At 46.2% G+C, this 16,106-nt stretch overlaps 1 protein-coding gene across 5 annotated transcripts; it reads right to left on the reverse strand.

The window, feature by feature from the left end:
* Positions 1-801: 801 nt before the first annotated feature.
* On the reverse strand, positions 802-15,058 carry KIF3B (kinesin family member 3B). 5 transcript variants are annotated; one of them, XR_001371972.3, is made up of 11 exons: positions 14,969-15,058; positions 13,386-13,452; positions 8,610-10,074; positions 7,901-8,002; positions 7,132-7,254; positions 6,902-7,020; positions 6,567-6,680; positions 5,709-5,814; positions 4,748-4,926; positions 4,324-4,474; positions 802-2,850 (listed from the first exon to the last, which is right to left on the reverse strand). XR_001371972.3 is itself a non-coding variant. In XM_014596893.3 (10 exons), exons 3-10 carry the CDS (start codon positions 10,005-10,007, stop codon positions 4,381-4,383), a joined length of 2,235 nt encoding a protein of 744 aa, XP_014452379.1. In that variant the 5' UTR covers positions 10,008-10,074; positions 13,386-13,452; positions 14,969-15,058; the 3' UTR covers positions 802-4,380. The 5 variants fall into 5 exon arrangements, 2 of the variants coding, with proteins under 2 accessions (XP_014452379.1, XP_019355896.1); XR_002094361.2 differs by having other exon boundaries at positions 802-4,060; XR_002094362.2 differs by having other exon boundaries at positions 3,961-4,474.
* Between the last annotated feature and the right edge of the window lie 1,048 nt (positions 15,059-16,106).

A 16,106-nucleotide genomic window follows, 5' to 3' on the forward strand; every position in this document is an offset into this window, starting at 1 on the left:
GAGTAATTAAAAAAAGCTAAAAAGGGAAACGTGTGTGTACGTGCGTATGTATTGTATGTACACACACACACACACAAGTTGTGAGGCTGCAAACCTCTAATCAAGTGACTAGCACCACACTTTTTTGTGCTTATGCAGGCAAATGCTTGAATCCAGCTCCGCAATTCCTGCACTTGCTTAGAGCCCCTTAGCTGCTCTTCTGGAATGAAGGCTTTGATCTAGTGTATTCACTATACTTTTTCTCCATCACACTTACTTTTACCATCTACGCTCAGCTGAATTACTGTCCTCTAGAGGTCACTGCTCTTTAGGGCTTGTCTTATTTTATATTGCTTGTTGGCAGGCATCTTTTTTCCCTACAATCTTTACTGTAGTGGTACTCCTTATTTCCCTCTAGTGAGAAGAATGAGGGATTGCATCTCATTCCAGCCTTACTTTCCTTCTAAATCTAGGCCATTTATAACAGGGGGTGCATTATGAGAATGAATGCTGAGGTTTACCCTAACCTTTTCCACTACTGCTTTTATTTTAATGGAATCCAGAAAGCGGACTCCCTGGGGTAGAGATCATATATGACTGATACCAGCAATATGTCAGTTCTTTGGGGCTAGCAGTCTGACACCGTTCATCAACAGCACATTCGCGCTCCGTTGTTTAATTGTAATACGCTTGTTTCACCCGATTCTTTTCCTTCAAAAACAAATAGGGCATGATGTTTTACAATATCCTACGGGTCCCATTAAACCCATAGCAATTATTTACTAACTCGTTTAAGAACAGAAAATGACACGTTGTTGTAGATACAATAAATCTGATTGATTTTATTACACATCTTATTTTAGGATCACTTTTACATTCCTAGACAAAAGAGATGATACAAATAAATATAAGCTGTAAAACCTATGGACAGAGCTATTGACATGTTCTTTGCCTACACGTCACCTAAGAGAAGGTTAAGATCAGTGTGTCTCCAAGGAGCTGTGAAATTTCAAAAAAGATAGGTGTGCCCACGAGCACTCACAGGCACCTCATTCCAGAAACAGGAGAGACGGGGCCAAAGACGTGAAGGGAAGTAAGTGCCTAAACCATAGGGAGTTAAACCACCACTGTACAGTGCAGAGCAAACAGGCACCACTGCTCTTGTTCAGTTCCATCTGAGCACCCGGTTATGGCTTTAGCATTGTGCAGGCATGTTCTTCTAATTTGCACATTTAACACTGCAGAAACAGAGCCAGGCCTCTTAATTAAGCCCTGGCTTTATGGTCAGACACAAGAGGTGGAAAGACAGGGTAGAGAAGATGTCCACAGTCACAGCAATCAGTGCTTCTCTGAAACTTGGCAAAGGATCAGCGGTTCAGTGATGGAGAACTTACTACAGCTAGACAGAGAGATCTGTATTGACCCAGAAGTCGGATCTGTATAATGCATCATTACCATTCAAAAGGTTAAAGCAGAAGTATGTGTTTTAGAAGGCGGAAGCAGCATGCATCAGACCTATATTCAGGATTTTAAGAAAGTGCTTTCATTCTTGTGTGTTTTGCTTTGCGTAGTATTTGACTCTGGAATAGAAGAGCTTTACTGTGCCTAGCTGGAGAAACAGAACTGGACCCAGTTATACAGATCGGAGCAAAGGTTGAAAGGATGTAAAAACACTCCTATGAAGAGACTATGATTGCACACACTCTCCTAGGACCTCATCCAGGAGCTGGGCAAATTTCCTGTCGTCTTTGGTTGTTTACCTGCAGGAAGCCCAGATGGTTCGGACAATAGCCACATGCTGCAGAGAGGCACAGACCTGGAGGGGTCACGTCAACGCAAGATTTACACATTTTGTACAGTTTAAGACACAATGCATTCATTTCATCCTAATATCAGTGCCACCGAGGATCTGGTCAAGGGGTAATTCAGTCAGTGTGAGAGGCCAAAAGCTTTGGCAGCCACCCGAGATTGTTTGCGAGTACATTCACCAGCCACGTCTTTACCACTGTTCCAATTTAAATACTGTGACTGAAGAGGCAATTTTAAAATCTGTCCACCTCATTCCCTTTCTCTCGCCTTGATAAACTATTTCTGGAACTTAAAAGCAGGGCTTTCTGACATATCAACCATCTCGCCTATTAAGAGTAAAAGCAGAACAGGTTCAATTCGGGCTCTGATTTCTAATGCGCCAATCCTGTCCCAAGCAATATTCTCAGTTGACAAGTTTCAGATAGAAACCCACTAAAATCATACTGGCTGAAGACACACACATATATCGCATATCCATCTGACTACCTAAAGTTGGGCAACTATTTACTTTACATCAGTGCTCTGAGTGCTTAAACTACACAGTCTCAGAGAAGATTATATGCCAGAGAGAAAGGGGAAGGAGAGAGAATGTGACACTGTATTATACCACAAGAGCCAGTTGTACAGACTCCTTGCACAGACAGAGTGGCTTATAAAACGGAAGTTTATGGCAGGCTAACAGAAACCCGATGTCTGCTCCCTCACTCATAAGCAAACCCCTCCTTTCCCCACCAAAATTAAAATGTATATATATTAATTTTATCCTGACCCAGAAAAAACACTCCATGAATCAAAGCAGCTGAGTTAGTACTTAACTCTGGGTCCACCCGAGCAGCTGACTCACCGAGGCACCGTGCCCGCAAGATGCAGAGGTGAGCTCCGCGGAGAAAGCATTCTGCCCTTCTGCTCAGGGGGGTCAGACAATGGAGCTTTCCAGCCTGGACAGAGGCAGTCAATGGACACTTAGGTAGACAAGGACACAAGGTAGACTTCACACATGAGAATATTTCTAAAAACAGGCAAGTTCTCATACACGCACCAGTCGGTCTTGGGGGAGGTTGTCTGTGAGGAAGAAGAAACAGGTACAAACATACACAGGATGACAGTCAACAGCAACTGAAAAACGAAGCAGCCCAAATCTCAATATACAGTGAACTAAAACTTACAAACTGAACAGAGACACACCAGACAGGAACACCTTACTCTGTCTTCTGAGCCCGTCCAATACGGCAGCTCCCTTCTCCCTACTGGGCCACACTGGCCTACTGGGCCACACTGGCCTGCAGCATTACAACAGCCTACTTTAGTCATAGGGCAGCTTTGAAAAGAGACCATCTAAAGCAGGACTTCTTTCTTCTTCGTGTTCGGTGTACCATCCCTGGAATTAAGATCAGATTCCCTCTCCTGAGACCTCAGATGACACAGGCCCTCATCCCCAACCCTTCACACTGCATTCGAGGAGGCTTAGAAGTGACAAGTGGAAATGCTCTTCAGTTGGAACAGGATGAGGCATAAAAGGCAGCGCCTGCACTGAACTCCCTTGTACACCCAGAGAAAGGCTCCACGCATACCAGAAGAGAGCAGATCTGGTTTTGCCTCAAAGTGCTCCAGACCCCATCCCTGTCACAGTGGCGGGCAGAACCAGCCATGTGCGCATCAAGCCAGTTATATATTTCCTACGAATGCTGGTAGAGCTGAGGAAATGGCCATATGCACCCCAGGATTTCGGGCCTCGGTGTAAATGCTGGCTTCAAATGCCGGCTTCAAATGCCAGGGATGGGACAGAGAAGAGAGAGGAAGGGAGCTACTGTGGAGCTGTCACTGGTAAGCTGACACATTCTCTGACAAGGTGGTTCCTGTGAGTAGGGGTTGAGGTGTTTAGTAGGTCATGTCAAACAGTTCTTTCTTACTGATGTGTGTAAACAGGTAGAAGACTTCAGTTTCTATTGCTTTCATTCTAGAGAGCATAAATATGCTTCCAAGACCCTCAGTTCTAAAGGGAAGCAGATCTGTCTGGCTGCCAGGTGAACAAAGACAGATCTTCAATCCTGCTCTTCTCAAGGTTGTTCAATCCAACCTCTAACCCCGGACAATGTTAGTCTTTCACCAGAAAGAGGAAAACAATGCACCTAGTCAAGCTTGGCTACACCCTCCAGTTTTTAACCCCCTCACATTTTCACTCAGAGGTTCCGAAGGGCTGCTTCTCTTGAGATGACTTGCAACTCTGTCCTGTTGTTGCCCAACAGCAAGAGAGCCCAGTGCAGCAAAAGGGCTGGAACAGAAGGAGAGACGGCGACGCTGTGAGGTGATCCCCATGCTTCCCATTGCTTCTAATACACTCATGCATTTCTGATTTCCTAACTAAACTCTGTATCCCATAGGGGCTGATCGCTAGATTGTGAGCAAGTATCTTCCTGCAGGGTTCAGCACACCTGGGACTGGCACGTTTGACACAAGTCAGTTCAATTGCTAGGAGGCTGTCCCCAGGGAAAAGGGCTTGGAGTTTGGCTGAGAGTCTTCTCTGCAGGTTCTTACTTGTCTCTGCTCTCAGAAGGCAAAAGCTGTTCACGCCCTGGAGAGGAATCGCTGGTTTTACTTAGGAACCAGCCCTCGGGACTGTGGATAGAGCTGAGATCCAGAGGTGCTTGAGGAAGAGGAGCCCCCCGATTTCCTTGCAGTTTTAGGCCTGAGAAAATAAACAAAACAAAACAAAACAAAACAAAAATGTGCGTTATATATCAACACACATCTCCAACAGCTGAAGAAGCTTTACTGGACTTAGACCCCTAGCCAACCTCAAAGTGCTTCTCTAGCCTCACGCTCCCTTCTTTCTACATCAGTTAGGCTTTCATCATGCCGACCAATAACTCAGGCAGGCAGGAAGCCTATTGATGTGTATACTGGTGGTTAGTCCAATGAGCAGAGGCAGACGAAAGCATCGTGCAACAGTTTGACTCACTTGGATTTTGATTTTTTATTTGACGTGCTCTCAAAGGTTGAAGCATCCACCTGTATCTCATCTTCATCCTGCAAAGCTGCTTCTAGAGCAGCCTGAACTTTAGGAGCAACGGTTGGGCCCTCATAGTCTCTCGTGGTTCGACTGGGCATGTCAAGCTCCAATAGTACAATGTTCTCTGCCTGAAAAAGCAGAAGGGAAACAGAATCATCAGTACCTACACATTCATACACAAACCATTTCCCTCCTCACTCACTGTACTGAGATGTTTCACGCTCTGATAAGGGCTGATATCTGGACCCTTGAATTTATTTGAAACATGCATTTCCCTATGCCTGTGGTCATATTACCCTGGCCACAAAGACTGCTCTACCAACAATTCCATTCCTTCTGGCTTGCAACTGTCCTCTCACCCTATTTAAGCTTTTACTCCATCCCTTAAGATCAATTCCAGGTAATGTATCTGCAACAGGGTGGTCACAAACATCTTTTCCAGCAGTACAAGCTCCCTGAACTTATTTTAAGTTACATTTTTACATGTAAGGGAGTAGGCTGTCCCTCTAGAGCAGCGGTTCTGAACCAGAGGTACACGTACCCCCAGCAGGTATGTGAAGCCTCATCATGGGGTGCGTGAGATATATTTCATACGTTGTCTAACAGGTCGAAGGACCTAAAAAAAGTCTTGACAATCTGAAAAGTCTTTGTATGAGTATCTTGTCATTTTTATAATACAAGATTACATGTAGTTTGACATAAAAATTAATTTCCCATTGAAAGGGGGTATGTGAAATCTCAGTCTGAGACAAAGGGGTAGGTCGACTGAAAAAGGTTCAGAACCACTGCTCTAGACACTCCTGCAGCTGTTGCAGTTTGTCCTACAGGACAACAAAGAGTCCTCAGAGACTCACACTCTGCTGAATACAAGAGCTGAACAGATGCGGACTACATCCATGTCTATGCTTACCCTGTACCGGGCCTCTGGCCGAACCATCATGGACATCCTGGCATGTTGGCTCAAAGGCCTCTTGTAGCCCACTGCTGACACCGGCCTCTTCATCATCTGCTGGTTACTGAAAAGGACGGGACTGTTAAACCCATTACACGTGCAAGTGACAAGAATCCTCCTTGTTATGCTAACGTGCCAAAATAGCTGCCACCTACTGTGGTGACTGTTTTTATAAAGGGAGGAGAGAGTGCTACAGGCATCCAGGAGTGCACGCCGATTGCAGTTAAACCTAACAAGTGGTATGAAGCTGTCCACATCACTGGGTAGGTAGAGGCATGGGAACAGGTGAGATGGCTTCCATAATCTGTTCTTTTGCACCAATGGCAGGATACCTACTACACACACAATGGACTAATGTATATCTCCCTGTATTGATCTTTGTACATTTGCTCTGTAAAATTTCCAGTCTGCATGCTTGCCTATAGTTTCCTCTGAGATGCCTTTGAGTTGAGATAGGAAATAACCAGATTGACTAGACTCATCTTTTTAACATAGTTTGTGAAGCAATTTGGGACCCCTGCAAGAAAGATGCTATGTATAGCACAGCCCAGCCCAGCCCAGCCCAGCCCAGCCCAGCATAAAACTAGGTTAAATTGTTTAGAATCTTCCCATCTTAACTTCCTATTTTATTTAGCCCTGGTTATAGTTTGTCTTAAATTTTATTCCAACTTTATAGTCCACTAAGGAGCTAAGGACTCAGGGTGAGGCTAAAACCCTAATTCATCCCTGGCCTACTGAAATAACTTGCCCGGGTCAGTCTGTAGTTTCATATGATCTCCACTCCAATCTTAAAATAAGGTTAGGAAACAAACTCACTCCAGCCGGGTTATAGGATGCAGTTTCCACTGGTCTTCCTCTTCATCAAAGAAAGATCTGTTCATGATCTTGTTCTTCTCCTCCAGAGGAATAAAGTTTTCAATAATCAGGTGCCTGGAGGAAAGAGCAAAGGTGGGAGTTATATAAATAAGAGAACTAGCACCTGAATCTCCCCACCTTCTCTTCCTTGCTGACCCAACAAATCCCTAAAAAGGGAGGGATTTCTAGTTCTCGCTCACATTTCAATCCTGTTCCATAAGCAGCTGGTTTGTAACTAACTCCCACGAACAAAACACCTTCAGAGCTAAAGGGGCATATGGAGTAGTGGGACTCACTTCAGCTTCAGTTCCCTGGTGAGCTCGTTCTGGGTCTGTTCCAGTTCCTGTCGCTCTTTAATGTGCTCTTCCTGGAGATCATGAATCTCTGCCTTCACGGCCTGCAGCTTGGAAAATAGCTGGAAGAAATGAGAAGAACATGAGTAAGGACTGTTTCATGCTATTCTCACCCTAGCAGTCAGGTTCTTTGACTTTCTGACCCATCTGATGTGGTGACATTGTCTTTTTACCTTCTTGAGTTTCTTAGTTTTGATGTCCACCTCTTGCTGCAGGGAACTATAGGTCTCCTTTAGCTCCAGTGTCTCCTCATCCCGACTTTCCATCTGTTGCTGGATTTCTCTCTCCCGGCGTTTCTAAGAAATACCACAAATAAGGATGAAGCCATACTTAGATTACTGCCTTCAGTGCCCCAGTAAGTGAAATCAACCGCCAAGATGTGTCCCTTTTACCTGAGATCCAGAAGTCTTGATTTTGCTTCTGGTACTTTTTTAGTTTTGATGGATTTCACTACAGAGGGGCTCTCCTGCTCCACTTAAAAGAGGAGGAACGTTGACTCTTTAACAAGGACATCCTTTCTCCAAAATTGTAAGTCCTTGCAGTTTAATGTGTGTCAACAGAAACACATGACAGAACACAATGTTCTGAACAGTCTGACTAACACCCCCCCCACTTCCACTTTCGCCCTCTTCAGTCTTACAGGATTGTTTTGTGAGTTCTCCAACAGCACAGAAATTTGTAACCAAGACAGGACCTGGGTCAATTACGTAACAAAATAAGACATTACAAAATAAGCCTTCTTGTATGTATACACATCATAACACAGAAGAAAAAGGGAACAAGCCTTTTTTTCCGCCTTTGAAGCCCCCATTAAAGAAGCACTCAGGATCAATCCTTAAACTCAGGAAGACTAGTTTATGGCTTTTCCTTCCTTCGTATTTTGTGAAAGATCTGTACAGGTAGCTCCTTACTACAAAATAAGAAACATGTTCCTCCTCCTACCTGTTCTGCAATTTCCTGCCGTTTCTGCTCCAGGATTTTCTGCTGTTCATTTGTGTGATCCACAATATTTTTCCCTCCAACAAGGAGTTTGCTTTCCATTGCCTGAGAGAAAAACCATAACGGGCAGTGAACCTCTCAAAGAGCTGTCTAATTACTCCTTTCTAAAACACAGTGTCGTCTTCTTGTGTAGATACTGCTTCTTTATAATACTTGCCCCTTATTTAGCAATTAGATTTAAACCAACTGTTATGGACATCATTATTTTTGATACAACCTACAAAATTATAAAAGTCTAATGCACTAGAAACCTGTCTTGTGTTATGTACTGTTATAATCTGTTGCACATTGGGTTTGACATGTGAAGATGCAGCTAAATTTTTAATGATCACTTTCAGAACAAAGCCTGTTTTTATTGGCTGTAACTCGTAAAAAGCACATCCATCACAAATCTATTGCGCTCACTGCCCCGCATCCTACAAAGGTAGCTCAAAAGTGACAACCCCCCCCCCCCCCCCAACCTTACACATTCTAAACTAAATTATTAAAAAGTGTATCTCTCTACACCCAGTTTATTTTAAAAATTTCAGATGTAGGCACATCCATTACCAGGACACTACAGCTCTCTCCTGTGAAAGAGTTTACCCCCAGTTTGATGACCCTACCTGGGTCCAGGGAATTCCTTCAAAGATTCTAGCCAGAAGTACCGTACCTTGATTTTGGCACCCAGCATTTCAGTTGCTTCTTTCTCTCGCTTCAGGTCTTCCATTTTCTTTTCCTTCTCTTTCAGCAGTCTCATCTTGTCTTCAGCCACCAAGCTGTGATCCTCCACAATGGCTTTCTTTTCAATCTCCAGCTTTTCTTGCTGCTCTCTCCAGTAGTCTTCTTTATCATCACCTTCATCCTCACCCTCTTCTGCATCATCATCATCATCATCCTCTTCCTCTTCCCCACCCTCTCTTCTCCTTTCCCTTTTCTTTCTTTTGCCAACAGATCGTTTTTCCAGCTGTGCCTTGAGCCGAGCAATTTCTTCCTGGAATTCTCGTAGCAGTGCATCCTTGGGATCTTCGTTCACTCTTGGTTTGTTCTTGATATTTTTGGCACGGTTGGCATATCGTAGAGTAGTAAGAGTTTCCTCTACGTTGTAAGAGGCAGGGCCTATGTTGGCTACCATCACAGTTTTGGCATTACCACCTAGCGAGTCTTGAAGCAGCCTTGTAAGTTTTGAGTCCCGGTATGGAATGTGAGTGCTTTTGCCATCAACCAGGGCAGATATAACGTTGCCTAAAGCTGAAAGGGAGAGGTTAATCTTGGTAGCTTCCTTCAACCTTTCTCCCTGGGCTCCAGTCTTGGCTTGGCGTTCACTACCTGCAAGGTCCACCAGGTTGAGTTTTCCTACACGGATGTGATTTTCCCCATCAAGTCCCAACTCGCTGCACTCAATAGTGATCACAAAAATGGCATGGGAACGGGAGCTATGCTCATTCATGTTAGTAGCACCAACAGAGCGGTTTTGGTTCCCCACATTCATGACATGTTCTATCTCTTTGACGCTCTTTGTGACAAAAGAGGACAAATCTTTCACATACACACCAGTGTCTGGTCTTTCTTTCAGCTCTAGCCTTTTGGACTGATCCTTTGATAATAAGTCTCTTATTTCTTCTTGGTATATTTCCAAATAAGAAGCCCTAACTAGGTATTGCTGGTTCTGAGATCTAGAGATGTGGGTGAAGATGTGGTCAAATGAATTGGGGATGACTCCTCTTTTTTCAGGATCACCACGTATTCCTTCCATTGTGTACGTTTTCCCTGTCCCAGTCTGCCCATATGCAAAAATAGTCCCATTGAACCCCTGCAGAACAGAGTCCACCAGAGGTCTGAAAGTTTCATCATAGAGTTCAACCTGCTTGGAGTTCCAGTCATAGACAGAATCGAATGTGAACATTTTAGGCAGTTCGTGAGATGTTCCCCTGGGATTCTTCACCGATACTTGCCCCAATTTGACATCCACATCCACAACCTTGTCATACGAAGCTGCCTTCTCTTTGCCATTCATTGGACGGCATCTCACCACGACCCTGACGGACTCAGAGCTCTTTAACTTGGACATAATGAGAGGTCAGTGGCTGGGCAATTTGGTTGATGAATGATGCAGGAAGGTCAGGGGTACTAAAAGCCTACAAGGAAACAAAGTGAGGACATGTAAATAGTTTTCAGCATATGCTGATCTTGTGCAAAACCACAAAGTGAACTCGTGCACTTTTGCAGGAGTTTGTGTCCACTCTGCGGGATTCTGAAGCATACAAATAACATACAAGATAAGCACTGCTAAAAGTCTGAATCTTCCTGAGAAAATATTACCTTATAGACACTTACATGTTCATTAATATATATGAAACATGTTGCAAAAAAGCTTTAAAAAATGTCTCTGAAGTTGGTAAAATACTTCCTTTACCTGCTCCTGTTTCACAAAATTAGAAATGTTCTGGTGGTTTAAGGTTTTGTTCATAGATTCAACTCATTACAATCAGTTTCTAGAGTCAGGCTTAAAACAATCAATTAAAAAGTGTTAGCTTTATGTTGTAATCCCACCACTTCAGCTTCAAATGTGTAAGTGCACAGGCAAGTCACTTTATCTGGTGCTTATGCTGCTAGCTACAGGCTTTAAAATGCAATTTAGAGCCTCTTCTCATAAAGCCAGGCAGTGTTTATTGCAAGGGCTTCAATTCACCAGCAAAATTCAAGACAGCTCTGAGCTATTGTACATATATTGGGAAAGCTGCTTCTTGCTTAAGCTACCTCTTGTTACTAATGCTTTTCATTTTTACAACAGAGAGTTTTCAGAGCCACACCCTTACCAATACTCTTCTTGGCACAGCTCACTTCATTTCAAGGAGGAGCATGAAACAGTTACACAGACCTAATGCTGCTGCCGCAGCCTTCCTCCACATCTCTTACGTTGCTCAGAAATGGAAGGTCACAGAACCCCACAAAAGGACAAGGGACAAACAGACAATATCATTTAGGCAATCTAAACTTTAACTGCCTGCATTTTTAGTTGCACAAAACACTCAAACAGACTGTAGGTTTCTTTGGAAATAAAATACACATATGCTGGATTCTGGAGAGAATAAAATCTGAGTTCTGACACTCCCGGGTCAGGATTCAGACTGAACTGGCACTATGCTATCTATGGGCTATGTCACCAGGAAGATCATGCCACTCATCTTGCAAACTCATAAAAGAAAAGGAGGTGCTTGGAAAGGTGCCCACAAAGCCTTTCCTTTTTCTTTGTTAGATTTCTAAGTCATCTTCTATAGGCATAATAAATCTTTAATGGGGCTTTCATAGCTGCTGGGATTCAAGATAAACCCTCCAAACCATTTTTTTTTTAATTTTTTTTTTTTTTTAGCTTTCAGCTGTCATACCCAGCACCCCATACATTCTGCATTTCAGCAGCCAAGAGAGGTGATGTGGAATCTACTGGGTCAAAAACTCAGCCCACAGAATGTAAGCTGTCACACACAAAAGAGTACGCTCATGCTCACACTGCTTGCCCTTCTCATTGCAAACCCTTCAACGCGAACAGAGCACGAATCAATGCAGAGATGTCTTCCCAAGCCGGCAGACCTGAAACTATGCCGCTAAGAATAAAACAGCTCCAAAGGGGCATTAACTCTGAAACCAACTGGTGATTACATTTAACAGAAATACACTACTTATCATTTTAGCTGACACGCTTATGCGCAGATGTTCACAGTAGTGGCTGACGCTGGAGCAGGCAGATGCAGGCACTCTTGGTGTCGAGGATTTTGTTGCTGGGGTACTATGCTCTTTCACCACCACAAATATTCCCTCTCCAGTGTAAAATCTGACTCAACTGCCTCTAACGTGACAGAAAAAAAATCCAAAACCAACCCTTGCCTCCTACACCTCTAGGAGCCATCAACTCATCTGCATCCTACTCGTCTGTCAAAACCTCCAGGTTCCTCCCTGATAACCTCTATGTTGCAATTACACACGTACAATAAGAAAGTTCTTCAGGCATTAAAAACAAAGGGGGCGGTTCCCAGCTCACGTTCAAGTACAGAGGGCAGGAAGAAGCCATAAAAAAAGCCTCCCACAATCCTGAAACAACCGTGGTGTACCAGGACGCCAGATTTAAATCAGCTCAGCATTCTTCCCTCCTATTTAATCCCTTTCCTGCTGACGTAAGCTCCTTTCTTATCATAATGGTATCACAAAGCACGTGACATTTTGATCATAGCCCATTTTCTTTCCCGGACCCATTTTAGGATTGGGTCCTGCGGCATTTTCCATCATTTTCCCCAACTTCAATTCATGCCTCTCTCACGCTGTATAAACTGAAGACAGCCCAGCATACCTTAGAAGTTCCAACATTGTTCCTTTCCCAACATACTTTTACTGAAACCCTTCACACAAGCCAGCTCTGCCCCAGTACCTCTAAGTGATTAAATATATTCTGCGTGTCCCAGGTCTGAAGTACTAAGTGATTCAACACCGCCTGGTTTTACAAGGTTCTGCATTAGACAAAGCTCATGTCGCATAACATCTGATTCACAGAGGCTAGTAGTTTATGGGCCCTGCACTGAGGGGAAGGCTGGAGATGGTGACTCATGCGGGGTCATTAGCACATTCAGCTGCCCTTCTAAACAAAACCGTGTTGGCTGCTTACTGATGGGTGACACAAAGGACCCACGGCGGCATAGGTTGTAAAATGCAGTGAGAAGGTTCAGACGAACCATTTTTTTTAAAAGCACCCACCACGAAATATTCTTGTCTGAAATTTTTCCAACAGCTGGAACAAAGTTATAAAGCAAGTACATAAAAAATCCCAGTCGATCAATTTGGTTCCCTCAGTTCAGTTCTCTTTCTTCTAGTGCCAAAATATAGCACAATATACTGCATTTTTTATTCTGTAATGGCAAGTTCTCTACTTCAAGTCTCCGATGAAGAATGTCTTACATGAGAAAGCTTGCCTGACTTTATTCCAACCATGAAGTTGGAAGCTATCACCCCCCGCTAGAAATCTTTGCCTCTCACATAATTCCTAGAATATCACAGCTACAACATCATGCTAACACTATTTTAATCAATATAATTCATACCATTCTGCACAGAAGTGCAGCTTCTGTAAGAGATATTCATTAAAGTTTTAATCTCCTTGTAGAGTTTCTAGAGTGCATTGCTTTTCACCTATGGGCATCCTGAACTTAAAACAAAAAAAATGTAATGGTGAAGGTCCCAGTGCTCACTTTCTCCCCTTGTTATCCCACAGATACACATTCAGTGACATCACACTGTCTTTGTCAAGCCTCTGGGACTGCCTTGTCCAAATGAATTCAGTAATCCTGCTTTACAGCATTTTCCCATTTCCCTGAACATCCCAGATCTATTTTTACTACACAAGAGGCAGTTCATTCAACTCATCTCGCCCCTTATTTGAAGGACTGTCGTGATAACTCACCGAGACCCATTTCCATCGATACTGGTCACTGCTGTTCCTCTTGTGCCACTTAGTTGAAATCTTCTTCCTGATGAAAAGCATTAAAAATTATTCTAGCAAATCTGAACATACATTTGCCTCACCTATAACGAGAGTTTATAATCTCCAGAAATGTCACTGCCGAGTTTGATCTGCAAGGACCAGCGTAGGATGGGCTGGATACGTGAGCTGGTAAATGCTATTTGTTGTCCATCAAAGCACCTTTATTCTTATACCATGGGAAACGGCTCCTTTAGTGAAATTAGTATATCCAAAGAGACCTGGATCAGCTCCCAAACTGCCTCTAATCCATGAAGCTGCATGGTGGAGATGAATGCATTTTAAAATACACCCTAATTGACTACAGGGAAAGCTGAGAGTCTTGTTTTCTATAACGCACCACGACGTACTATTTTGTAAGCCTGAAAGAATAAATAATGCCCCAATTTGAATGCAAGATAATCTGACCATTTAATCGTCGGAATAGTTAGAAGCGAGATAGAAGAGACTAATAAACTCAATCTGCCCGTGGCCTGTAGAGCCCGTACAGGACTGGCTTCCGGCAGGACATCTGCTGCAGCCGCTCTATTTGTAAGTGTCGCGAGCAACGGGCGTTCGCGCTCCCTCGAAACGCTTGCTAGGTGTCACTGGCAGGAAGGACTTTTTGATGTCATTCTTATTTTTCTTGATCTCACCTGAATGCTTCTGATCACAACCCCCTGCTAGCGCCCCGTGTCGCTCCGTCCCTTCAGAAACGGGCGGGCTTGCTGCGCCCAGCCGCCCTGACCTTTCGTCATACGTGAATCCCTCCAATCCGCTCGCGGTCGCCGCTGTTTTGGAAACAGGCTGGTCTCTCTCCCTCTCTGGTAAAAGTGTTCAAGACGCCCGAGATGGACAGCATCAGATTACCTTCTTCCTGGCCCACGGTATGTTTTATACCAGCTCATCTCTCAGCTGCTGCCTGCCCTGGCCCCGCCGGCTTCGCGGCGTTGGGGGATCTGCGTCCCACCGAGACAAAAGCGGGAGGCGACGGGCGGCGCGTGCGGTCGAGGCTGCGATCCCCCCCGCTCCGCTTATGAGGTCACAAAGCAACGGCCGGACGGTCGCCCCCGGCACGACCCAGCGCCGGCCGGCCGCCACGAGCGCCGCGCCCCAGCAGCCGTCGAGAGCGAGGCGGCGGTTCGGTCGGGCAGGACTCGGGCCGAACGCGCGGCACTCCTCTTCGCACGCTGTCCACCCCCCCGCGGTGTGTGCACGCCTGCGCACGAGAGATGCGTCCCCACGCGTGACGGGGGTGTGCACGACGCACGGCCCCTTGCGCCCGTGCCCGGGGGGGGGGGGCACACCCCCCTCCCCAAGCCTGCACCTGCAGCTGCAGGGGGGAGCTCTGTCCTACCCTTGCACACCCAGGAGGGCACACGCGCGTGCCAAGAGGGTTGGAGCCACTGTGAGGGCACATGCGTGTGCAAAGGGTGCTGGTGCCCCTCATGCGGGCACACGCGTGTGCAAAGGGGTGGGGCCCCCAGCCCCTGCCCGCGGGGGGGGGGAGGGGGCACGGTCCTCACCTGCGCCGTCACCATGGAGCCGCCTCTCCCGCAGCACCGGATACGGGGGGGGGGGAGGGGAGCGACCACCGCTCACTTCCTTGGCAACCCAAGCGCCCACCCCCAAGCCATCACTTCCTTAGCAACCCGGTCTAGCAACGGGCCTCATTTCCGTAGCGACAAGGCCTAGAGGGGAGGGGCCTCCGCTTCCCTAGCAACGGCCCCCCGCCCTCAGGGGGGAGGGCCGTGTTGCATCCGGGGCATACCGTGCGCACGCGCAGATCTAGGGGCGCTGTGCGCATGTGTGAACTGGGTGCTGCTTGCGGACGCTGTGCGCATGCGCGGAGCTGCGTGCTATCGGGCACGTGGTTTAGCACAGGCTGCAGGGCATGGTGTCCTAGCCGGGGGGTGAAGGGCAAGGCACAGCCCTCGGGGCCCAGGCGGCGCATGCCAGGCTCCCTCCGTTTCCAAAAGTGGAACAGCGAGCCTGGCTCCAAAGGGGCAGGCCTGAGGCTCTGGAGGGAAGGGCAGTTTCTTCCTACCTCCCTGGAGCCAGCTCCAGTAGTGCAGAGCAGCCAAGGGGCAGGGCCCGGCTTTGCGTTTTGCCGACGCGTCCCCAGCCCCGGCTGGGAGCCTGCCTGCTTTTGGTGATGTGTTTGGAGAAGCAAACCGCTGGCACCCGGCGGCTCCTGCAGAACCCAGGGCCGTGCACGTCCTGGTGCAAGAGGACGTTTGCGCACAACCGTGTTGGGTCGGGGTTGACAGTAGTCTTATGTCGAGTGTTTGGGTAGGGCTGATCCTGCTTGAGGCAGGGGGCTGGACTAGAGCAGCACTTCTCAACCTGTGAGTCGCGACCCAAAAGTGGGTTGGACGCATCTGCAAAAGAGTCGTGAGCAAAGTTTAAAAATCGGTTCTCTTTTAAAGGAGACAAATGTGGGAAACCATGGCCTTTCCCTTGCAGGCTGGCAGAGCTCCAGCCTGCAAGGGGCTGTTTGGCCCCCTGCCCCACACAGTGGAGGACGGGGGACAGTGGGTCAGGACTGACCGCTGATGTTTACAGCTGGGTCCTAGTACAAAAAAAGGTTGAGAACCACTGGACTAAATGATCCCTGCAGGTCCCTTCCAGCCCAACTTCCTTATGATTATAGACCAAGATCCT

Source organism: Alligator mississippiensis, chromosome 9, assembly GCF_030867095.1.
Source record: "Alligator mississippiensis isolate rAllMis1 chromosome 9, rAllMis1, whole genome shotgun sequence".
In the NCBI taxonomy this organism is placed as follows: Eukaryota; Metazoa; Chordata; order Crocodylia; family Alligatoridae; genus Alligator; species Alligator mississippiensis.

Bases quoted from the DNA above. Each gene is read 5' to 3' on its own strand.
- KIF3B (XM_014596893.3), bottom strand. From the start codon at position 10,007: ATGTCCAAGTTAAAGAGCTCTGAGTCCGTCAGGGTCGTGGTGAGATGC. The intron at 7,255-7,900 runs GTAGGAGGAGGA...GGTATTTCTTAG, and splicing joins GGCAGGAAATTGCAGAACAG to AAACGCCGGGAGAGAGAAAT. The intron at 5,815-6,566 runs GTGAGTTTGTTT...CGTCCTTTTCAG, and splicing joins CATCCTATAACCCGGCTGGA to TAACCAGCAGATGATGAAGA.